This window comes from Centropristis striata, chromosome 13 (assembly GCF_030273125.1).
Source record: "Centropristis striata isolate RG_2023a ecotype Rhode Island chromosome 13, C.striata_1.0, whole genome shotgun sequence".
NCBI lineage: Eukaryota > Metazoa > Chordata > Actinopteri > Perciformes > Serranidae > Centropristis > Centropristis striata.
The window spans coordinates 2,628,813-2,654,468 of record NC_081529.1 but is presented as its reverse complement, the minus strand read 5'-3'; the positions used below and the strand labels follow the sequence as shown (position 1 = coordinate 2,654,468).

At 35.8% G+C, this 25,656-nt stretch overlaps 2 protein-coding genes across 3 annotated transcripts in view; both read right to left on the bottom strand.

Moving 5' to 3' along the window:
* Positions 1-2,201: 2,201 nt before the first annotated feature.
* Positions 2,202-13,627, bottom strand: zgc:55558 (GTPase KRas). Of its 2 annotated transcripts, none has more exons than XM_059348581.1 (5): positions 13,297-13,627; positions 12,399-12,537; positions 8,285-8,463; positions 7,010-7,169; positions 2,202-4,888 (listed from the first exon to the last, which is right to left on the bottom strand). In XM_059348581.1, exons 2-5 carry the CDS (start codon positions 12,507-12,509, stop codon positions 4,775-4,777), a joined length of 564 nt encoding a protein of 187 aa, XP_059204564.1. In that variant the 5' UTR covers positions 12,510-12,537; positions 13,297-13,627; the 3' UTR covers positions 2,202-4,774. The 2 variants fall into 2 exon arrangements, with proteins under 2 accessions (XP_059204564.1, XP_059204565.1); XM_059348582.1 differs by having other exon boundaries at positions 12,399-12,511.
* Positions 13,628-18,863: 5,236 nt separating this feature from the next.
* The window catches only part of slc17a7a (solute carrier family 17 member 7a), a 31,234-nt gene continuing 24,441 nt past the window's right edge, over positions 18,864-25,656 (bottom strand). The window contains exons 6-13 of the mRNA XM_059348593.1: positions 25,193-25,279; positions 24,834-24,976; positions 23,929-24,078; positions 22,423-22,555; positions 21,237-21,347; positions 20,092-20,219; positions 19,933-20,002; positions 18,864-19,847 (exon numbers count right to left, since the gene is read on the bottom strand). Of these exons, the coding sequence (XP_059204576.1) occupies positions 19,543-19,847; positions 19,933-20,002; positions 20,092-20,219; positions 21,237-21,347; positions 22,423-22,555; positions 23,929-24,078; positions 24,834-24,976; positions 25,193-25,279 (1,127 nt within the window). The 3' untranslated portion in view covers positions 18,864-19,542. The remainder of the gene's footprint in view (positions 19,848-19,932; positions 20,003-20,091; positions 20,220-21,236; positions 21,348-22,422; positions 22,556-23,928; positions 24,079-24,833; positions 24,977-25,192; positions 25,280-25,656) is intronic.

Below are 25,656 nucleotides of genomic sequence, written 5' to 3'. Positions count from 1 at the left end.
ACTGGAGAGTTGCCGGTTCGAATCCCTGTACTGACAGGTTTAGGACTGAAGTGCCCTTGAGCAAGGCACCTAACCTCCCTGGGCCAGTAATGTGCTGCTCCTTGCATGGTGTGTTCACTTGTGTGTAAAAAGGATGGGTTAAATGTAGAGCTTGAATTTCCCCATTGTGGGATTAATAAAGTCTTCTTCTTCTTCTACTTCTACTTCTACTTCTTCTAATTCTTCTTCTTCTTCTTCTTCTAATTCTTCTTCTTCTAATTCTTCTTCTTCTAATTCTTCTTCTTATTCTAATTCTTCTAATTCTTCTTCTAATTCTTCTTCTAATTCTTCTTCTAATTCTTATTCTAATTCTTCTTCTTCTTCTATTTCTTATTCTTCTTCTAATTCTTCTTCTTCTAAAATGTTAAGGCTTTTGGATGCCAACGATTGGTCAGCATGGCTTTAGGCTAAAGGTTACAGTGCTACCTGTTGAAATACATTTTTTTTTTTTTTTTTTTTTTTAAAGTGCTTGTGAGAAAAATATTTTTTTTTTAGATTTTTCTAAACAGGAAAACCCCAGTTTATAAAAATACCCCAGGACATGTAGATGAAGCCTCACAGCGCATGAGACTGTACATTCCCTGCACTAAATATGACTTCAAGGTAAAAGTGTAACTTTTTTCGGAAATGAAAAGAGGAACTTCATCAGCCTTATTGTCTCAGTCAGACCTCATGAACCACCTCCCTTCCTCAGAACAAAAACTGATTTGTAACTCGATGTCACAAACAAGATGGAGTGTTTGTTCTTCTTTTTTGAAGGATATAAAAAGAAAGTTTTATCAGTGGTTTTAAATCAGATCTAACATCAACCCACCACATTCTGAACCTAGTAAGATAGTGTGTGTGTGAACTGCGCCAACTTTTTCATGAACTGAATGAATATGCTGACGATTTGTAATTATGTCATTCTACACGATGACTTTTTAATGAAATATTTCATACTATACTGACTTCTTAATTATTATTTTAATGTCTGCTGATATATTAGAGCATAATATGGCTAGAAATGACAGAAAAACACCATATTATGTGCAAAAGTGATCCAAGTCATACTATAGTTTGTCGGTTTTTGTCAAAAATTCTCACATTTTTAAATGCCTAAAATGGGTCAATTATAGTCTGTTGATTCATGTGGTATTACAGTTTGTCCAAAAATAGCAAAAAAAAACACCATATTATGGCATATCCAAAAATGACCCCCTCAAAAAAGCCATAATACATACTACATGATAGTATGTTGATTTTTATCAAATAGATGAAATTTGTCATTCTATATGATTACTTTTTTAAAAATACATTTGTCATACTATGCTATGACTTTTTTTCATTAAATGTATGTCATGCTATAAAAGCACACAATAACACACACATACAAAATAACAGATGGAGGCAGCTCTAATGCTCTGTGAGGTTAAATAACTGTTTTTGTCAAAGGAGTTAAGTGGGTTGTAGGTTGTATGGATCAGCTATTCTCAACCTTGGGGTCCCGACCCGATTTCTGGGGGTCGCCAAATCATTTTGGAAGTCAGCTCTGTCTCCACTGTGTTAAAGTGTTCATGTGTTTTAGTCTTTTTTGTCATTGTGTCTTTTTTGGTCATTTTGTTTCCTCTTTTGGTCATTTTGTGTCTTTTTTGGTCATTTTGTTTCTTTTTTGGGTAATTTTGTGGACAATTTGTGTCTTTTTTGGTCATTTTGTGTCTTTTTTTGGGTAATTTTGTGGTCAATTTGTGTCTTTTCTGGTCATTTTGTGTCTTTTTTGGGTAATTTTGTTTCTTTTTTGGGTAATTTTGTGGTCAATTTGTGTCTTTTTTGGTCATTTTGTTTCTTTTTTGGGTAATTTTGTGGTCAATTTGTCTCTTTTCTGGTCATTTTGTGTCTTTTTTGGTCATTTTGTTTCTTTTTTGGGTAATTTTGTGGTCAATTTGTGTCTTTTCTGGTCATTTTGTGTCTTTTTTGGGTGATCTGAACTGTGCGTGTGAGATTGTGTTCAGTGAGCGGGTGTCGCGGACAACATGCATGTTAAATTGAAGTCGCGTCTCAAAAAGGTTGAGAACTACTGGTATGGATAAGTACCTCATACAACCCGATTAAATAAACAACTATTCCTTTAACCTCTTAAAAGCCTCTTAGCAGTAAAGATGATAAACAACACAGACAAGACGTAAAAGCTGAAGACATTTACTTGTTCATTACAGCAGAGTGCATAAAAGATAACTCAGTGAGAGACTGGAGTTACTCCATATAACAGTGGAATTACATTAAGTCCAGATAATGAGACTGGCATCAGAGCAGAGGAGGAACCCTTCATGGATGGATTCACAACTGAAATTAGCTCGCTGAACTTTGATATAATCAGTAATATGTGGACAGCAGTTTATTAATGCAGATGTTTCTAAACTGGGGAAAGCGGTTTGTAATGCTAGAAAAATAGAAATATAATCCATTACATTTAGGGTGACAGTAGTTATCAAAGAAGACAAACACTGCTATAAAATATTGATGCCCTATTGAATATCCTTATCATCCAGCATCAAGCATGATCAGATAACACGAGTTGAACACTGGTTTCAGCATCCGTGTGGTTTAAACGTCGTATGTAGTAGCACACCACCACCAACAACACTGTGACTGACATAACAACTGCAGTTAAAGTGGACTTTGGAATACAGTGTGACTGTGTGGAACAAACAGTGAGTTAATGATGGAGTGAAATGATGGACATCAGATCTCAACCAATCACTTGACACAGCTCTCACTCTGCTATTCCTCATAGAACACCATATTCCTGAGTAAACTTTGTTAAATGGCACCAACTAATTCTAAAAATTCTACAATAAACACATAACAGGAAATGAATAAAGTGCACCTAGAGTCTGGAACACAATTTTGAGGCTTTGCTACTGTGGTGATCCTATCCTGCTACAGCTCGTTGACATATGAGAAATTAAAAAAAAAAAAAAAGTGGCTGTGGTGTTTGAAACCCCAGAGGACATACTTAAGGGGACACAACACAGTTTTCCCAACTTCCCAAAAGTTTGTCCAATCATCTGGAAGCAAAAATGTTTTCACAGTAATCAGTTTTACTCATTATTACTGCAGGTGAATAGTAAAAAAAAACTACGACCCATGTCTTTTCCTAACCATTTTTAATTGATTTCATTGTTAACCCGTGCTTTATCTTGTTTCATGCAGGTTATATAAATCCGGACAAACTGGTTAAAAAATGTCATTACCAAGGTTGGAATTGAAATAAATCATTATGAGATTCAACCTGCTCTTATCGTGGCTGCAACTTAAACCCCTTTTCCTGCAAACTGGCTCTTGTTTTTGAACCAGTTCTGTTCAAGATTCTTGCTTTATCTTGTTTCATGCAAGTTATATAAATATGGACAAAAAATGGTTAAAAAATGTCATTAGCAAGGTTGGAATTGAAATAAATCATTATGAGATTCAACCTGCTCTTATCGTGGCTGCAACTTAAACCCATTTTCCTGCAAACTGGCTCTTGTTTTTGAACCAGTTCTGATCAAGATTCTTGCTTTATCTTGTTTCATGCAAGTTATATAAATATGGACAAACTGGTTTAAAAAATGTCATTACCAAGGTTGGAACTGAAATAAATCATTATGAGATTCAACCTGCTCTTATCGTGGCTGCAACTTCAACCCCTTTTCCTGCAAACTGGCTCTTGTTTTTGAACCAGTTCTGTTCAAGATTCTTGCTTTATCTTGTTTCATGCAAGTTATATAAATATGGACAAAAAATGGTAAAAAAATGTCATTACCAAGGTTGGAATTGAAATAAATCATTATGAGATTCAACCTGCTCTTATCGTGGCTGCAACTTAAACCCCTTTTCCTGCAAACTGGCTCTTGTTTTTGAACCAGTTCTGTTCAATATTCTTGCAACCTTGGTGTGATCTAGCAAAAACCAGGTCGTTTCCAACAGTTGTGAGTGGAATCACTGAATTCAAGGAGGACCATTTTTCAGGTTCTGAACCAATTGGTTTATAGTCAAAATTCTCCAAACAGTTTAAAAATAGGCACCTGTTCCACGATGGTGGAAAAGTGGTATTAGTAATTCAGAGTTGGGAAACTTCCTAATAAAACCAAAAAAAACGGCTAATCGACCACAGCCCTTGTGTCCACATGGGACTTCATGAAGACAGATGTGTACCGAGTAATAACATGAAATCACCCTAAACCATGTATTGAGTCCTGAAAACAATTAGAGAGCTTTGGACTGAATGCGTCACCTGATGTGACAGTGCAAAGTGCAGTGACGCACCACCGTGAACCCCTGACACCAGCATTGTAAACAGAAGCTGAACAGTCTGTAAAAAAACAAAAAAACAAAAAAAAAAAAACACTGGCTGGACAAAATTATAATTAGTAAAAGAGTTATCTTTGCAAACTGCGACACATTAAGTTTGCACAAATGCTGACCGTAACCAAAAAGAAAAAAAAAATCTTTTAAAAACCACAGATAAAACCTCCGATTGAATTCACAGTGTTAAACAGACACTGCACATCAGATGAATAAATGGAAGTGGAAACTGTGACAGCAGTAAAAAAAAACGGATTTTGCCACATCTGCTTCTCTGTCCGGAGCCATGCTGGACGTTTCCAACCTGACAGAGGAGTTGCAGTGTGTGAGAGTGAGCGTGAAACAAGTGCTGTATGAGATGCGCTGGTGTGTGTGTGTGTGTGTGTGTGTGTGTGTGTGTGTGTGGCTGCTATAGTATTGTGCAACGTCTCTGAGTGTTCTTCTTGCTCTTCTTGTTGCTGCGGTTGGTCTCCTTATATCTTCTAATCTCCCTCACCAGCGAGTAGAAAGCTTCCTCTACACCCTGCAAGACAGAGACGAAAAAACTAAAATTCATTTCAAACATTGTTTTGCAGGTTAAGTCAAACAAGGCTCATGCATTCATCATTAATGTGCCCGTCTTAAAGTCACCAGCCTTGGCATCACCATAGACAGCGATTTTAAATTTGATAAACAGATTAATAGCGTTTTAAAATCTTGTTTTTATCATCTTCGTCTTTTATCAAAAGTGAAACCGTTTTTATCTTTTAACCTCTTTGAACAGATCGTGCACGCTTTTATTTCAAGTCGACTGGACTACTGCAGCGCTCTGTACTCAGGCGTTTCAGCCACAAAGCTTCTCTCGTCTGCAGTTAGTCCAGAACGCCACGGCACGACTTTTAACAGCCTGGGCCAAAAAGCGGGAACACATTACCCTGATCCTTGCGTCTTTGCACTGGCTTCCTGTTCATTTTCGGATTGATTTTAAGATTTTATTGTTTGTTTGTTTTTTGGTCATTGTTTCTTTTTTGAGTAATTTTGTGGTCAATTTGTGTCTTTTTTGGTAATTTTGTGTCTTTTTTGGTCATTTTGTTTCTTTTTTAGGGTAATTTTATGGACAATTTGTTTCTTTTTTAGGGTAATTTTATGGACAATTTGTGTCTTTTTTTGTCATTTTGTTTCTTTTTTGGGTAATTTTGTGGTCATTTTATTTCTTTTTTGGGTAATTTTGTGGTCAATTTGTGTCTTTTCTGGTCATTTTGTGTCTTTTTTGGTCATTTTGTTTCTTTTTTGGGTAATCTTGTGGACAATTTGTGTCTTTTTTGGTCATTTTGTTTCTTTTTTGGGTAATTTTGTGGTCATTTTGTTTCTTTTTTGGTCATTTTGTGGTCATTTTGTTTCTTTTTTGGTCATTTTGTGTCTTTCTTGGGTGATCTGAACTGTGCGTGTGAGATTGTGTTCAGTGAGTGGGGGTCGCGGACAACATGCATGTTAAATTGGGGGTCGCGACTCAAAAAGGTTGAGAACTACTGGTATGGATAAGTACCTCATACAACCAGATTAAATAAACAACTATTCCTTTAAAAGCCCTCTCTCGTCTGCAGTTAGTCCAGAACGCCGCGGCACGACTTTTAACAGCCTGGGCCAAAAAGCGGGAACACATTGACCCGATCCTTGCGTCTTTGCACTGGCTTCCTGTTAATTTTCGGATTGATTTTAAGATTTTATTGTTTGTTTTTAAAGCTTTGAATGGACTGGCCCCACAGTACATCAAGGACCTCATCCAAATCTAGACTCCAGCGCGGGAATTGAGGTCCGAGGGCTCCAGCTCCAGCTCGTGGTCCCTAGAGCGAGACTTAAAACAAGGGGGGACAGGGCTTTCTCTGTGGTGGGCCCCAGACTCTGGAACCCCCTTCCCCCTCCATGTCCGAACACAGTGGAGTGTTTTAAGACCCATTTTTTTCAAGACCCATTTTTTATTCCTTGGCTTTTTAACACTGCATGAGTTTTGTGGTCCTCTGTGTCTTTTATTTCTTTTACTACTTTTAACTACGTCTTTTATTTTACTATGTTTATCTGTTTGATTGTATGGTTTTATTTATGGCATCATTTTAGATTGATACACTTATTATTTATTGGTGATTGGTATACGGAATTGTTTGTTTTATTGTTGATTTTATGTACAGCACTTTGGAGATGTTTGTGTTGTTTAAATGTGCTATACAAATAAAGGGGATTGGATTGGATTGGATCTCGGTAACATATTACTAGACGGCTTTAGCAATGCAGACAAGAAATTGCTTTATATTCTTTTAGCAGCAAGCAAAAAGGCCGTTACCAGGAGATGGTCAGATGATCATACAAGACATCTACACAATGGAAAAAGTGACTTTTCATCCAAAGTTACAAATGGACTCATTTTACAAAACCTGGTCAAAATGGACAGAATATGTTAAGCCTACAAGTTCTGATTTTATATAAAACTGTTATTTAATGAACAACGACTGCTGCAAAGAATGATGATAGGAGAAAATGATGATAGGTACCCCCCACTCCAACTGTTCTTGTTCTTTGTTCTGTATAAAATGTTAAAAAAATTCCTCAATAAAAAGTGAATTTAAAAAAATAAAAAGTGAATACATGTGTTACGGCCTTTCCTACTCACTTGTCTGGTTTTGGCAGAGGTCTCAACAAACGGTACCCCGTAGCTCCGTGCCAGCTCCTGAGCCTGCCGCGACTCCACCGTACGGGTACTCAGGTCACACTTGTTCCCCACCAGCACCATGGGGACGCTGTCGCTGTCCTTCACCCTGTTGATCTGCTCTCTGAGGACGAGACGCGTGCAACAGCACTTCAGTTACTAAAGCTTTTATCTTTGCCTGTGTTTTCTCAGTATTGCTTTATGCATTTGGACCAGTTGAAGAATGTGAAGCAGAATCCCTTCACAAAAGGCGCCACAGAACTTGTAACCACACTCAGCACATTTACAGATATGTGGTACAGATGATAACAAGTTCAGTTCCTGCTGATCAGGAAGCAGCGATTGTTGTGCTAGACTGTCTGAACCAGCACAGTTCATGACATGCAGCTGAATGACTGACTGAGCCAAATCAAACACACGACTGTTTTAGTCCTTCATCAACACTTTTCATTTCATTTTAACTACCGGTAAGACTGTTGTAGCAACTTGTCAATCACAAGATTAAGATTTGTTTTGTTTTTTTTGCACACACCGAAATGGCGAGCAATGAATTTCTTGACTTTTTTTCCCTCAAAATGTATGTGACATCATACTATGAAATGAGTGTTGGGACTTTAACCAAAACTGTACAAAGCACACAAAAATAGATGGCTAGAAGTCCTATATACACTACCGGTCAAAAGTTTTAGAACACCCCAATTTTTCCAGTTTTTTAATGAAATTCAAGCAGTTCAAGTCAAATGAACAGCTTGAAAGGGTACAAAGGTAAGTGGTGAACTGCCAGAGGTAAATAAAAAAAAGGTAAGCTTAACCAAAACTGAAAAATAATGTACATTTCAGAATTATACAAGTAGGCCTTTTTCAGGGAACAAGAAATGGGTTAACAACTGAACTCTATGGAGTCTTGGGCTATTTTGTCCATTTTCATGTCTTTGTAAGTCATTTTGTTTCTTTTTTTTAGTCATTTTGTGTCTTTTTTTGTCATTTTGTGTCTTTTTTGGGTCATTTTGCGTCTTTTTTTAGTCCTTTAGTCCAACATAAAATGTGATTTTGAATATTTTTTTTACTTTCAAAACACTATCATGCTCAATAAAGAATTTTAAATGTTGCAAATGTGCATTAATTTCAGAGTAGACTGAGACATTAAACTGCATAATTTTCAATTAAATTCTGGAAAAGTTGGTGTGTTCTAAAACTTTTGACCAGTAGTGTATGTCAGTGTGTGCTCTCATCATGTACCTGTAGAGGTGAACGTCCTCAAAGGACTTGGTGTTGTTGATGGCAAACACACAGAGGAAGCCCTCTCCTGTCCTCATGTACTGGTCCCTCATGGCGCTGTACTCCTCCTGACCTGCAGTGTCCAGGATGTCCAGCAGACAGGTCTCTCCATCGATCACCACCTGTTTTCTGTACGAGTCCTGTAACACAGCATTGACATGATCACGCAGGCAGCACTGAACGAGTCTGCCAGGAAATCTGACGCCGGATTGCGTCATGTTGATTCCCATGGTTGGTTTTCTTTTGACTGTCACTGCTGCGTCATGTAGCAACAAGACCTTGATGAATGGAAAGTTTTTGAATGAACTTGTAGAAACATATTTAACACTGTGTGAAAATAGAGACTCACAAGATTACTCTGTAGAGTTGCTTGCGTTGATTTATATCTGTTAGTGGAAATTATTTTATTTTTTATTTTATTGTTGTTTGCACTTTAAAAAAAAACAAACATACACTACCGGTCAAAAGTTTTAGAACACCTCAATTTTTCCAGTTTTTTATTGAAATTCAAGCAGTTCAAGTCAAATGAACAGCTTGAAAGGCCAGGGAACAAGAAATGGGTTAACAACTTAACTCTATGGAGTCTTGGGCTATTTTGTCCATTTTTGAATTCTTTTCATGTCTTTGTAAGTCATTTTGTGTCTTTTTTTGGTAATTTTGTTTCTTTTTTTTAGTCATTTTGTGTCTTTTTTAGTCATTTTGTGTCTTTTTTAGTCATTTTGTGTCTTTTTTTGGACATTTTGTGTCTTTTTTTGAACATTTTGTGTCTTTTTTTGGACATTTTGTGTCTTTTTTAGTCCTTTAGTCCAACATAAAATGTGATTTTGAATCTTTTTTTTTACTTTCAAAACACTATCATGCTCAATAAAGAATTTTAAATGTTGCAAATGTGCATTAATTTCAGAGTACACTGAGACATTAAACTGCATCATTTTCAATTAAATTCTGGAGAAGTTGGTGTGTTCTAAAACTTTTGACCGGTAGTGTACAATCGTTAGGAAATAACAGTACAAGAAACAGTAAAAGAAAATGCAGGAAAGATCAAAAAGCCCAAAGGGCTTATATACGTGACCCTCCCTCTTAAACCTATAAGTAACTATACTTTACTTAAATTACATAGCTAGATGAAAAAAAAAAAAATACAAACAAATTTAAACAAAACAAATACAAAGGTATAGAACATCTATAGGGATTTTTTGAGCTTGGTCTTAAAAGTATTTAAAGAGGAACATGATTCTGTTAGATGATTCCACAGCACTTTCTTCTTGTAAGATGTGCATGATAATGAGAATTAAACTCAAAGTAACTATGAAAAAAGTTAGGTAAAGATGCAGGAAGGCAAATTACTTTATACATAAGAACCCCTGTTTGATACTTATTGGCCTCATAAATTGTAAGTAATTGCAACTGTTTAAATATTGGTTTAGTTTATGGGCTAAATAAGAAGAGTTAGTGGCAATTCTTACAAAGGATTTCTGAAATCTATGAATTGCCTGTAAATAAGAATGGTAAGTGCTTGCCCAAATTATATTACAGTAAGATATGTAAGGATAAATTAAACTGTAATACAATGTTAGAAGTGTGCTCTTTTTCAAATGGTGTTTAACCCTTTTTATAAAGCCCAATGATTTTGATTATTTAAGACTAATCAAGCCTTAAAAGAGAGCCGTTTACTAAAATTTTTTTTTTTCGAAGAATTTATCTGGTGCTTAGACTTGTGACAGTATGTCCTGGTGTTGTTGCATCTGTTTCTGATTCTACTTTTCATTGTGATGTTTTGCTCTATTGCATTTATTTGACAGGTTTTGTTACTATTTACTTTGCAGATAGAGAATTTAGATACAGAACTTGATTAGATTCCACCTCAAGCAGGTTTCTCATGCAGGACTGTTATTAGTAATTGAATTCTGTAATGCTACATTTACTACTAGTTAGTTAGTTATTTAGTACATACAAATGCCCGGACATTTGCCTGAACAGAACATACATTACATATACAATTTAAATGCAAATAACTTTGTTCTTCAACATATACAATATTTTAAAAGGTAAAGATAAAAAGGAATGATCAGATCTGAGTACTTGTTCCACCACTTCTTAGGGCATTAGGGAGAGCAACATCATATCCTACATACAGGTTAAAGTTCACTTACAGAAGAGATATGATTTTCCAGAAGGAGTGTAAAACCATCAAAATGGAAAGAAAACTAAGTGCATTGACTCTAGTACAGTATTTAAGTAAGATTTGGAGGTAAAAAGTGGCATAAATAGAAAAAAAATATGCCACTTACTACTTCTACTGCACTACATCTATTATTTTACATTTTACTGCAGCTTTAGTTACTAGTTGCTTTACACATAACATATGGAAAGTTTGACTTTAATAGCAACTTTTTTGATTATCGTTGAAGTTATTTTTCACACAAAAACATTGGATCAATAATCAGCAGTATAATCCTTAAAGAAAAGTTGCAGTCCAATTCAAAGCACTTAAAAACAAGCTCCACCCCAACAAACTATTAAACCTGCTTTCTATGAACATTACATAACATTATTCTGCATTGAGTACTTTTAATACTTTACTTTTTTTAAATAAGTACAATTTCCTCATTATACTTTTACTTAAACAACACTAATTTTACATGTACCAGAGTATTATTATTATATATATTTTTTTTTACAGTTTAGTATTATTACTTTTAATTATGTAACTCCACCACTGGTATCCAAGCCCTTGAAGCCACATGGTTGAGGATATGAACACATGCAAATGAACATGTAGTTTGGTCCTAAACTGTAGAGCAGTGGTTCCCAATCTGGGGGGCATGACCCCTAGGGGGCCCCCAGGGTTACAAAACAGGGGGCGTGGCAAGGCTAAATTGAAATAATTTAATTGTTCTCCAATGCTGCACTGAAAAAAATAATCTGTTTAATTCACGGAAAAATACCGGCAGCTGTGGTTGCCAGAATTTCACCGTAAAAATTACAGTGAGTGGATTTTCTATTCTAAATTTAAATCTAAATATCAGCAAAACTGTAATTTAGACTACATAAACCTTATTTTTAGGGTAATTGTGTCATTCATTCACACATCATGGTATTTCTCCATACATTTTGCATGAAAATGTTATATTTTACAGCAAAACTGTGCACTGTAACAGATTGCTGTAAGAAAACAGCCAAATTATGACAGTAACATACTGTTTTCCTTTTAAAAAGTATTATACTGTAGAAAACAATGCATTCTGGGCAAAATTTGTAGGTACGTTTCCCATAAAATATATGATATGATATTTTCTAAGTCTCTTCTTGTCCACATTTTTAATGGCTGTATTTTATTTAACTAACTCATTCAGTATATGGTGTATTAAAATTACTGAGGTTACAGTGAAGACAGCGTTTAATTCGTAGTAATTGGCTTTCAGACAGTAATATGCTCTATTTACAAAAAATGACTGCATTGTATACTGCAACAATATTGCAACTAGCTTCAGCACTATACTGTGTTTTAGTCTACTGTAAAAATCAATGAAATGCAGGATTTTACTGTAATTCAGTATGTGGTTTTATGTTTTTTATAAGTAAATAACAGTAGAAGAACTGTAAAATTAACAGTAGAATGCTGGCAACCCTGCTGCCAGTATTTTACTGTTTATTTACAACACAATTGTTTACAGTGTGTGTTTCTTCCAGTTTATGACAGAAAAAAGTAAAAGTTTTGTGCTATTCCTTGATTTACGGTAATTAAAAGTGTCTCATACGGTGATATACAATTTTTAATTTTACGCCCTATTTCTGATGTATTTGACAGGTTTTTTTTACAGTATGGTAAAAGCGAAATCAGATCATGACTCTACTAGAAATATTACAAATACAAAAAACAAGGATGAAAAAATATGACAAGACCATTTTTGCTTGTTGTGTGGAGGCCACCGAGGGGTGGGGGGCTTTTTAGATAGAAAGGGGAAAAACTTTGAGCACCACTGCTGTATAGTGTGTATTTTTCGCTGCTATAATACACAAAACTCTCCCCAGGACAGGACAGTGTGTCTAATACTGACTGACAGTGTCTCACCTCGATGGTTGGATCATATTCATCTACGAAGTGGTTCTGGATGAGCTGGATGGTGAGAGCGCTCTTCCCCACGCCTCCTGCCCCGACCACCACTAGTTTGTACTCGGTCATGCCTGGAGAGGATCAAACCAGCAGGTAGCTGTGATTTCACATGGGATTAGCAGAGTATCAGGCAATGGTGGAAAGTAACTAAGTACATTTACTCAAGTACTGTACTTAAGTACAATTTTGAGGTACTTGTACTTTACTTGAGTATTTCCATTTTATGTCACTTTATACTTCTACTCCACTACATTTAGAGGCAAATATTGTACTTTTTACTCCACTACATTTAGCTGACAGCTTTAGTTACTTTACAGGTTGAGGTTTAACATTAAAAAAAAACTAAATTTAGGTGATTAGACAATTTTTAAAATAAACCTCATAACAGAATATTAAGTAGTCAATATGAGCCCTACCTTGAGAAAATGAAAACGCTGTATACATAAATGCATCATTAATGATAATCTAATATAATATTTGGAATATATAAAATAATCTGAGCGGCTCCATTCTGCATAACGAGTACTTTTACTTTTGATACTTTAAGTACATTTTGATGCTGATACTTTTGTACTTTCACTTAAGTACATTTTGAATGCAGGACTTTTACTTGTAGTGGAGTAATTTCATATTGTGGTATTAGTACTTTTACTTAAGTAAGAGATCTCAATACTTTTTCCACCTCTGGTATCAGGTGGACATGAACAAATCAAACCAGGTGACGTTTCTTCTCTTCCTCCCTGCTCTGACATGGCGAAGACACTGACCCAGATTTAGGTTACTAGTCTTTATGTCAAGTCTTTCTTATACTTACTGAATCAAAATGAATGAGTGCAAACTCTTTAAACGCACTTACCTTAATGTAGGGTTATAATACCAGTCTGTGATGTTATAGCTGAGTTAACGAATGGACAAATGAGATTAGCGTGCTACATAACGTTAGCCGGAGACGATTTCCTTATTCAAAACACTTGTAGACAAACTTCAGGATCTGTCCGCCACGTGTTTTCCTTTACTGATAATGACTTGTTAAAAATACCAACCACAGATTCGTGAATCTACTTGTAAAAGTCTAACTTCATATAATGAATAAATTAAAAGCCTTGAATCCGTGCGAGTTCCTATTTAGTCTCCATTGTGGCTCATTGAAAGCACAGCGTTTTCACGTTAATCCCCGTCGTCCAACAACCAATCAACTGAGGGCATGAAGACCGACATCGCAACGGTCCAATCATATTAGAGTTTTAGCTTTCAGCCCCGCCTATTACTAACAAATCGAACCAATCAGAATGGAGTAGCCTTTTACTGGGCGTGGCCGCTCCGCAAACTTTTTCCCCTCTCACAGATGGTTCTTCTCAACTCAGACACAGATATTGATGACTATCAGTAAGTGTATTTATACACACGTAAGTACTACCTACATGTGTATTATCATATATTATAATGTGTTCGTTATCATGTATTGCATTTCAGTAAAGAGCTATGTATAGCTACTAGCTTTATGACTGTTTTACCCACCTTAATTTACATAACCGGCTTTTATTTTGAAAGTCATCAGCGGAAGTGCTGTCTTGAGAGATGAGACCTGGCTGTAGTGTGAATGAGTGTTCACTGCCCCCCAGTGGTCACAGCACGCAACTACAACACCACGTTTATGGCTAATGCACTAACAATAATACGTGTAGTCGTTGTTAATTACAATATTACTATTATAAATAAACACAGTAATGCAATAATATTATATTTTAATTATAGTTCCTAATATTTATAGTGGTAATAACTGCATTGTTTAGGATCTCTTCAGATGATGTTCACTCCAGAGTCAATGCAGTTTACAGTGTATTTAAAATAAATAGTTGTCACAGCTAATGTTACTCCTTGTGTGGTGAATATGTAAAATAGGCAACTTTTCGGTAACATATATTATTGTTGTGTTTGGAGCTTGTTTCTGTTGCCCCCAAAGTGTAGAAAATATATAAAACATATAAGCTGGGAACTGTAATTTCCCAGCTTGGGATAAATAAAGTCAGTCTATCTATCTATCTATCTATCTATCTATCTATCTATCTATCCATCATCCATCCATCCATCCATCCATCCATCCATCCATCCATCTATCCATCCATCCATCCATCCATCCATCCATCCATCCATCCATCTAAAACAAAAAAAGCTATCCATACTATGATGATAACTAGAATCATGTATTTGTCGCCACCTAGTGGTCACCGTGATGAACAGCAACATTCGTGCGAACACGTCCGGTGAATTCTTTCAAAATAAAGGCCGAAACAGAAGCAATCATATGAAAATGAAATTATTGCAAAACTATTATGATGGGACGGCTATGGAAAACACTAAGGGTGAAATCCCAGCTCACAGGCAAAATTATTATATTATAATAATAATAATTATTATTATATTATATTTTTTCAGAATGCAATAAAAAGCCGTTTCTTTTTTTGCTTCTTAAAGGTTTGGGAGTTGCAGGGCACTAAACACACTCACTCTCACACACACACGCACGCACACACACATGCACACACACATGCACGCGCACACGCAGAGCAGGCATCATGCCCCACCCTCTGGTCCGTCATCCTCACTTCCCTTGTCCGTGACGTTCATGTTTCTCCCTCACTCTCCCACTGAGTGCATCTGCTCTCCTATCTAATCTTTGCCTAAAATCACAGAGATAATCCTGCATCCATCTGTCCTGGGAAAAAGACAGAGAAAGACAGAGAATTGACATTGCGCTCATGATGTATAATTAAAAAAAACCCACTATTTTAACGTGTCATCATGCTGTAGGTGATAAATCCTGATGACATGATTGTGCTGAAATAGTGACATCATCTTAAATTGCTTAGATTTTATTATACACAAGGATATCTCACATATACATCTTTTATACATAGAATATTTCCCACATTTTTGCATGTTTAAATATGATCATTTCCTTTTTTATTTTTTTTACACAGATTCCCACCACACATTTCATCAAGAAGGGGGGGAGGACAACATTGGAACAGCCATAAACTGAGACAAAGAGAAACTTGATTAAAATACACTGATACAACACTTAAAAATTAAATTGTTCACAGGAATAATCATTCATGTCTTTGAGACATTTCACTCAAAACAAAAAAATGCCTTTATCACTTTTTAAAATAATTTATTGACATACCAACACATTTTTACCATTATTAACATTCCAGCAGTGTATTTTGTCTCATAAAAGTGACCTCAAATCACAAACCCTCTTTAAGATAAATAGATTTTTTGATCCTTGATCTGAAAAGAAGCCATCTGCAAATGTACTTAAAAAAAAGTGTGTTTGCATGACCTGTGAGCACACGCAGAGGGCAGAAGTTGTGTTTGAGTGTGCATGTGTGCATGCACATGTTGTTTCATGTATGTTTGGCTCTATCTCCCGTGTGTGCAGACACACAGAGTTGTAGGGTACAGCTTGTACAATATGACAGTTCTTCTCATGTATGAGCATGTTATCGTCCTCCCAGAAGAAGCACCTCTGGACTCCATTACCCAGCTGTCAGTGCGTTAAGAAGGAGAGGGTGCTGCTTTTAAAGGGCATGAGAGGAGCTGATGATGGTTGTTACCAAACCTTAACACACCCTCTAGTAATATATATATAATACTTCCTAATGCAACCTTGTTTCCATGGGTGCTTCACACCTACAGCCAAGTAAATACCAAATAGTGGGCCACCACTCCCTCTGCACACTGTGCATGGTGCACTTGACTGTGCTTGCATGAAATTAGCACCCTGTGTGTGTGTGTGTGTGTGTGTGTGTGTGTGTGTGTATGTGTGTGTGAGTGTTTGTGTGTAAAAGGGTGAGAGGGATGGCGGGATACTGCACTGCTGTGCTCATTAAAACATGCTCACCGCACAATGTTTCAGCACCTGCACCCAACGCAACGACACACACACACACACACACACACACACACACACACACACACACACACACAATAGACAATCTGAAAAGATCTGACCCACCAACTCAAACATGACAGAAATTTAGGTATGAAAGCCATGGGAGCAGCACCAACAGAGAGGAGAACACGGAGAGCATCCTCTTAAAGGGACAGTACAATTAAAAATCAAAATAAGTATTTTTATTCTCTGAGATTTTTCTTACTTTTGGTGTGAGTTGCCGGGTGTTGAGACTGTAGAGATGTCTGCTTTCCCTTTTAAGAAAAAATGTGAAAACTGAACACAATGTGTCTTTCGTGTAGGAACTAATTTCTCTTTTTTTTTAGTATTGTGTAGTTTTCAAAATGTACCATATACTTTCATTATTTTGGATTGAAGGCCGACATCTCTACGGCCGATTTCTCCAACAGTCGCCAACTCACACCAAAACAACCTAGACTGATAAATAGCACTTTTTATTTTTTCACTATCCCTTTAACATGGGTGGAAAACAGAGGGATAGGCAGCCACAGAGACATGGTAAAACGCAGAAATAAAGGCAGCACGTGCCCTGATGCCTGGGAATATATAAATATATATATATATATTAATACATATATATATATAAATATATATATATATATATATAACTGTCGTCCCTCGCTGGTTATGTGTAAACAGTTAACCAACTTGCACACTCTATTTGTCATTCTGGGCCACCTCGCTAATAGGAGCGTACCAAACAAACGGAAAGTCACAAATGTCAGATGATTACTCATGTGACCCATAAGCCTGGATGTGACCTAGTTAGGTCAGGCCCAGGTGAGATTCAGCTAGACAACACATGCACGCTCAAGCACACACACACACACACATACACACACACATACATGTCTTTGTGTAGTTGTGAGGACCACCACTTCCCCTAGCCCAACACACACATTTCAGGGTTTACCATCTCTGTTAGGACCTTCCCTGAAATTCAGACAGATGATTAATTAAGGCCTTTAGAGGCTATCCTAGCATTTTCTTTGTGAGGACTGGAAAAAATGTCCTCACAACTACAAATGTCCTCACAATGTTGGTATTCTGCCATGGGTTGGTCCTCACAACTATATGAAGACAAACACACACATACACATACATACATGTCTTTAATAGTTGTGAGGACCACCACTTCCCCTAGCCCAACACACACATTTCAGGGTTCACCATCTCTGTTAGGACCTTCCCTGAAATTCATATAGATGATTAATTAAGGCCTTTAGAGGCTATCCTAGCATTTTCTTTGTGAGGACTGGGAAAAATGTCCTCACAACTACAAATCTCCTCACAATGTTGGTATTCTGCCAAGGGTTGGTCCTCACAACTATATAAAGACAAAAAACACACACACACACACACACACACACACACACACAACACACACACACAAAACACCTTTGCATGTTCAAATGCACACACTTAAATAGGAGCTGAAAAGCTTTACAGCTTTACACACACAAACACGGACCGATACAACACTTAAGCACCTTTTTCCTCTTTGATTCAATAGTTTGAAAGTTGTCGCCATGTGAATGCATACTTTAATAATGCATCGCTGTGGAAACATAACTGGATACAACACCGGTGTCCAGACAATAAAATGCATTAGCTTTTAGTTTGTGTATTGATTTTGGTAACACTCTCTATGAAGACTCCATCTAGTGTGCATTGTGAGGACATTCATAGTAATTATAATGCATTTGTAATGCTTCATGACTCCACTCATAAACACACACAATGCTTTCTGATGCACTACATCAACAGCAATAAAATGTGACGTATAAATATTTGTTATAAATATGTTAAGAATGCATTATAGACATTGCAAAAACAATGTCAGTGAGTGATCAGCAGCCATAATGTGTAATAACACTTGACCTTATAAGCCATTATAAAGCATGTGCAATGATTATTGTTATTGCATTTTAAGTACTTTAACTTATAAATAATGATAATTGACATGGACTATGGTTGTGAGTGTTGATGTAGTGCATCAGAAAGCATTATGTGTGAGTGAAGTAATGCAACATTACAAATGCATTATAGTTCACCATGAATGAAGATGCAGTCTTTATTAAGTGGTGCCTTCCGGTTTTTTTTTAGCATATGATTTCTATCAAGACTGAGAGCCAGAAGAGAAATACAGACTGGAACGTTTGAGTAATCTACTATAGTGGCATCAGAATTTGTATTCATTAATTTGGACGGTGTCATAAACTCGACATGTTGAGATTATACAGTACAGGCCAAAAGTTTGGACACACCTTCTCATTCAATGTTTTTCCTTTATTTTCATGACTATTGACATTGTAAATTCATCAAAACTATTAATGAACACATGTGGAATTATGTACTTAACAAAAAAGTGTGAAATAACTGAAAACATGTCTTATATTCTAGTAAGCAAAGGGTGGTTACTTTGAGGAATCTAAAATACAAGACATGTTTTCAGTTATTTCACACTTTTTTTGTTAAGTACATAATTCCATATGTGTTCATTCATAGTTTTGATGCCTTCAGTGAGAATCTACAATGTAAATAGTCATGAAAATAAAGAAAAACGCATTGAATGAGATGGGTGTGTCCAAACTTTTGGCCTGTACTGTATGTTTTTTCATTTTAAAACTGAGGCCCCAAAGGCGCTTGCTCAGAGAAAAAAAAAGTAAATGTGTGGCATACACATGAAAATTTTAAAATAACACAATGCCAGTGGCTTGAGAGAGTTGCTGCACAGGCAAAAAAGCCAACCACACACACACACACACACACACACACACACACACACACACACATACACACACGCACACGCACACACTCCTCATCTCCTCAGTGATGTCGTGGAAACAGGACTCACAACGAGCTCAGGTGCAGGAAGGTCTGGGGTCTGAGTTCAGTTTTTGTTAATTAATACTGTATGTTTGTGTAACATTGACCACTCCAACACACAAAATCACACACACACATACTTTTGACATGTGCAATTGTAAATCTTGTACAAAAGCACACAGCAGGTCCATTCAGTATAGCAGTGACTCTCTTACAATCCCTTTCCAAAAAACAATCTTCCTCTTTTCTTTCTCTTGTTTCCTATTTTTTTAAAACTAGCATCATGTGGATCTTCTATGTCAGCTCCCTCTCCTCTTCTCCCCCATACATGTAGGAGTTGTATCCAGGCGGCTGCACATACTCCTCAGACTTATCCCAGTCCGACACCCATCCAGCCCCGGCTCCTCCTCCTCCTCCTCCTCCTCCTCCTCCTCCGTTGGAGCCAACGACGGGTTGGCTCATGGCTCCGTACTGCCCGCCCCCGCGGTACATCTCCTCCGTTTCATTGGCCAGTTCATCCTCATCGATAATACCGCACTTCTCCTCGCTGGTGTCCTCTATATCTGCCCACACCTGCTTTTCTCCTGATGCAAAGAGTCCTGGTGAGAAAAAGTATCCGATCAGCATTCAGGCTGCAGAGTTTTGCTGCACATGATGCATAAAATATTCAAAGTCAAGTCGTACCATAGAAAATTACTCCTCCGTAATGTACGAGGGAAGCTATGAGGAAGACACCCTGCCACTCTTCACGTGTCTGAAATGATGCAAAAAGCCATGGAACATAGGTGAGTTTGAAAGTTTTATAGATGTCATTATAAAGTCAATAAAAGAGAATGGTTTTACCTTGTGTTTGGTCATGGCTCCCACTATTAGAGGACACACCATTCCTGATAATGTCCCCACCCCGTTTGAGATGCCCATCAGTATGCTGGCGTATCGAGGGGCAATATCCAAATGATTTACGTTAAACCCTGAGTGAAAAAACAAAAGCAGTGCACACCATAAATTCCCCCAGTTTCTAAAATGTTGCACTGTAACAAATTGCTGTAAGAAAACAGCCAAATTGTGACAGTAACATACTGTTTTTCATTAAAATTGTATTATACTGTAGAAAACAACACATTCTGGGCAATATTTGTAGGTAGCTTGCCGTTTCCCATAAAATATATGATATATATATATGATATTTTCTACTAAGTCTCTTCTTGTACACATTTTTTAATGCCTGTATTTTATGGTATATTAAAATTACTGAGGTTATTGTGAAGACAGCGCTTAATTCATAGTGATTGGCTTTCAGACAGTAATATGCTCTATTTACAAAAGATGACTGCATTGTATACTGCAACAATATTGCAACTAGCTTCAGCACTATACTGTTTTAGTCTACTGTAAAAATCAATGAAATGCAGGATTTTACTTAGATTTTAACAGTAGAATGCTGGCAACCCTGCTGCCAGTATTTTACTGTTAATTTACAAGACAATTGTTTACAGTGTGCTTTTTACAGTGTTAGTGAAGCAGATTTTATGGTTACGGTTAGAAAAAAAGACACTGTGTAGCCACATTTCTCACAACAACAGTAGGAACGTAAGGATAAAAAAAAAAAAAAGCCAAAATAAATATATAAGTAAGGAAGTGATTAAATAATTAAGTAAATAAATAAATGCAATTTTTAAAAAAAAACCTGAATGGGTATGTAAATGAATAGCTGCATGAATACAAAGGTAAATACATTAAGAAACATAGAATTATTAATTTATGTCACATTTGATCAATTAATTATTGCCTGCAATTATTTTATTATAATTTTGGTACATAAAATGGCATATTAATTAATTAAATAATTAATTTAACATATTAATTAATTCATTTTTAGCATATTTCGTCCCTCCTCTCTTAGCTTAGCACATAGACTTGAAATAAGGGCAAACAGCTAGCCAGGTTTGGTGTCCTTCTATTTCTTGTTTGTTTATAATATCTCTTACCTGAGATAGCAAATCCACTGAATCCCACAGCGAGGACCAAAAAGGAAATGGCGACACCTTTTGAGTGAGAGTATCCCACCACCAGCAGGAGGGTGGCCTCCATCCCAAAACCTGAAACACATGAAACACAACATACAAAAGGCAATTGTAGTATCCCATTCCGCAGAACATCTTTTGCTCAAACTGCCTTTTCAATAAAAGGGACAAAATTATGGAACTCACTGCCAGACTACTTGAAATGTATCCCTACATTTGTTGCATTTAAAAAACAAACAAAAGTGTGGCTACTTCAGCAACAATCTTGCTCTCATACTTAGTTTTTTACTATTTAGTTTTAATATTTAGCTTGTATTTTCTCTGTATTATTATTATTATTATTATGCTGTTGTTTTATGCCTGTATTTTTAATAATGTTAATCTGTAATATTATTTTTGATCAAAAGCCCTACTAGGGACAAGTGTCGTGAATTAGCTTTGGCTAAAAACACTATGATGAATACATCAGATAAACTGTCAAGATTGTCTATGCTTTTGTATCCGTCCCTATTCAAATAAACCTTAAATAAATGAACAAAAACCAATAACTTTAGTTTTATCTAATAATCTAGAGGGAAGGAATAAGGAAACTATCTACAATTAAATTTGTTCGAATTAGAGAGACAAAAGAAATAACAGGTATTGAGATAAATAAGAAACAGTTTAAATTAAGCTTATTTGCACATGATCTATTACTTTATTTAAGCAATGCAATCACCTCAGTCCCACACGTAATGAAAATAATCTCAATTTTTTCAGAGATCTCAGGCTATAAAATTAACGTGGCAAAAACAGAGCTGTTGGCCATAAGCCCCTGCAAAAAGGACTTGGAGAAGTTTGCACATTTTCAGATACAAAAAAAATATATAAAATATCTTGGAACTTATATTAGGGGGAAGCATTGAACATAATAAGACAGATAAATTCTGAAGTAACTTTGATTTTGATGAAATACTATGAAACTGATATTGATGAAATTCTGAAACTGCTATTTGTTTTATTTATTTATTTATTTATTTTGTTCTTATGTCCTTCCTGGTACCTAATATGATGACCCACAGAGATTAATAAAATAAAATTCTAAAAAAAAAATGCAATTAAATTTTGAACCTCCTCCAACTATCACCCTTTTCCTGTTTGACACTCTCACCTCCACAGTTCATGAGCTTCCTGACGTTGGTGGTGGACATCAGGTTGTGGGTTCTCAGGTAATCTGCCAACTGGCCTCCAATCGGCACGATGATGGTCATCACCAGATGGGGCAACGCTGACACCATGCCCACCTGGAAGACAAGAGGGGGGGAGAAAAAGAGAAAAAGAGAGTATGCGTGTGAGAAAGAGACGTGGAAATGTTGTGCTTTTATGTATTCGGGTATTAGAAACAGTGGGAGGAAATTATTTCGTTCGATACATTAAGGACTTGTCACAGTAAGCATATGTTGTTGTCCTCGTTTTGGGTTGACTGCCTGAGGTGTTTTTTTATTTTATATTTTTATTATTTTATATTTTTATTATTTTATTTTATATTTTTATTATTTTATTTTATATTTTTATTATTATTTTTTTATTATTTTATTTTTTATTTTTTATTTTTTCTGTATGTTTTTGGTGTCTGTCTCGGCTGTTTGTAAGTGTTTGTATTATATGTTGGAAAATTAAAAATTAAATAAATACTTTAATTATAAAAATAAATAAATAAAAAATAAATAAAAATAAAAATAAAAATGAAACAGTGGGAGGCCGAAGGTTGAAGGGGTTTTTGATAATAATACATTGATCTGGATAATAGTAAGTACGTTTTTTTTATTATTATTATTATTATTTATTTATTTTTTCTGTATGTTTTTGGTGTCTGTCTCGGCTGTTTATAAGTGTTTGTATTATATGTTGTAAAATTAAAAATTAAATAAATACTTTAATTATATAAATAAATAAATAAATAAATTTAAAAAAAGAAGCAGTGGGAGGCCGAAGGTTGAAGGGGTTTTGATAATAATACATTGATCTGGATGATAGTAAGTATTCATGCAACAAATAAACAAACAAATAAAAGCAAATTGTAGTTATGGGACTTGGGCGTTATGGGCGAACACACCCAAGTGGAATTCTGGTATTTTTCAACCTCGGTTTTACTTTCTTAATTGTGACGGTTCTGACTTTCACTCATAATATTGTTGCTCTCCGTTGTAGTTTTTAACTGTAGTTTTGATTCAAATCACTAAATTAACCACATTTAAACCTGTGTGTAAATATGTGTCCCTTGAAACATATTTCGCAGCAAGCTTCTTAAAGCTTTCCAATTAAAATGACTTTTTACATAAATCACTTAAAATGCTGGATTGCAAAGTTATTATGTACCACATCAGACACAATAATGAGAATAATACCACAATTTCCCTTAAATTTAAGTTGAAGAAGAAGAGCAGAGCCTTAAAGGGACATGACGCTGATTTTCACATTGAAACTTGTATTTTCTTTTTTCTACTAGAACATGTTTAAATGCTCTAATGTTTATACTTTAATGTTACGCCTCCATTTTTGCGCCTGTCTCTTTAAACACACTCTGCTCTGATTGGTCAGTGTTTCCAGGTCTTTCCCACCTGCAATCTGACTGTAACGGCACTTTTTTAAACTCTTATAGATTATAAAATTTCACCTTGCTGATCTCAAAGCCAAAGACTTCTTCAAAGTATGCCGGCTGGCTGATGAGAAGCAGGTAGAAGGTCCAGCTCCTGCAGAAGTTGGCCACGATGATGGCGTAGACTGGCATGGAGGTGAAAAAGTGTCTCCATGGGGTTTTAAATTTCTGCCAAAAGGAAAAAAGATATTAGTGACTTCACTGAGATGGACCAAGAAGCAGAGAGTCAGCTGAGTGAGCCTAAATACGTCTGTATATCTGTTTTTGTGTGCAAGTCTAAGAAATGTAAAGTGCTACATTGATAGGATACACATGAATATATACACTACCGGTCAAAAGTTTTAGAACACCCCAATTTTTCCAGTTTTTTATTGAAATTCAAGCAGTTCAAGTCAAATGAACAGCTTGAAAGGGTACAAAGGTAAGTGGTGAACTGCCAGAGGTAAATAAAAAAAGGTAAGCTTAACCAAAACTGAAAAATAATGTACATTTCAGAATTATACAAGTAGGCCTTTTTCAGGGAACAAGAAATGGGTTAACAACTTAACTCTATGGAGTCTTGGGCTATTTTGTCCATTTTTGTATTCTTTTCATGTCTTTGTAAGTCACTTTGTATCTTTTTTTTTTGTCATTTTGTTTCTTTTTTTTGTCATTTTGTGTCTTTTTTTGGTCATTTTGTGTCTTTTTTTAGTCCTTTAGTCCAACATAAAATGTGATTTTGAATCTTTTTTTTTTTACTTTCAAAACACTATCATGCTCAATAAAGAATTTTAAATGTTGCAAATGTGCATTAATTTCAGAGTACACTGAGACATTAAACTGCATAATTTTCAATTAAATTCTGGAAAAGTTGGTGTGTTCTAAAACTTTTGACCAGTAGTGTACATATATATATATATATATATATATATATAGGTCCATACATGGAGAGGGTTAAGAAATGACGCAGACTCTCCGATTGCATCTTCGATGTACTTCCTCTCCTCTGCTGTGATGGTGGGGTGGGCTGCAGGACTCTCATACGACACCAGAACCCAGAACAAATACCAGAATATCCCAAAGCTGCCTGGGAGAGGAAGAGAGAAAGCAGAAGATACAGAAATGCTCAGACTTCCTTCCAGGTCGCTGTTAATATTGTGAAACTCAACTGTGTTATGTTTTACAACATCCGGACCACTTCAGACAAAAAAACAGACATTTAGTCTTGATTGTGAGCAACACAAACACACTTCAAACTGGAAAATTCAAAACTCAAAACTCATTTGAATATAAGGATACTAACCATAGACATAGAACACTGAAGGCCACCCAGAGTATTGCACCAGTATCCCTGCTAAAGGCATGGCCACCACTGCCCCTGCATAGGATCCTATGAAGACATCAAACATAAAGAAAAGCACCAGATTATTAATTTACATGCATAATCCTACACTGTAAAAAGTGTTTGTAGAAATTACAGTAAAAAGCTGTCAAATTGCATGAGAAATACGGCCTAAAATAAAAAATTGCACATCACCATAATAGACACTTTTAATTACTGTAAATCACAGAATAGAACAAAACTTTTGAAAAACACACAGTTTTACTGTAAAAATATTTTAAAAAAACATGTAAAATGAATGGAGAAATACCATATTGTCTCAAGGACACAATTACCTTTAAATTAAGGGACTACTCAGTCTAAATTACAGTTTTTGCTGATATTTACATTTAAATTTACAGTAGAAAACCCACTCAATGTAATTT

What these genes read in the sequence shown, in the direction of transcription:
- zgc:55558 (XM_059348581.1), bottom strand. Translation starts at nt 12,509, where the DNA reads ATGACCGAGTACAAACTAGTGGTGGTCGGGGCAGGAGGCGTGGGGAAG. An exon ending in AATATGATCCAACCATCGAG is followed by an intron (nt 8,464 to 12,398) that starts GTGAGACACTGT and finishes GCTGTGTTACAG; the next exon opens with GACTCGTACAGAAAACAGGT. An exon ending in GAGGACGTTCACCTCTACAG is followed by an intron (nt 7,170 to 8,284) that starts GTACATGATGAG and finishes TCTCGTCCTCAG; the next exon opens with AGAGCAGATCAACAGGGTGA.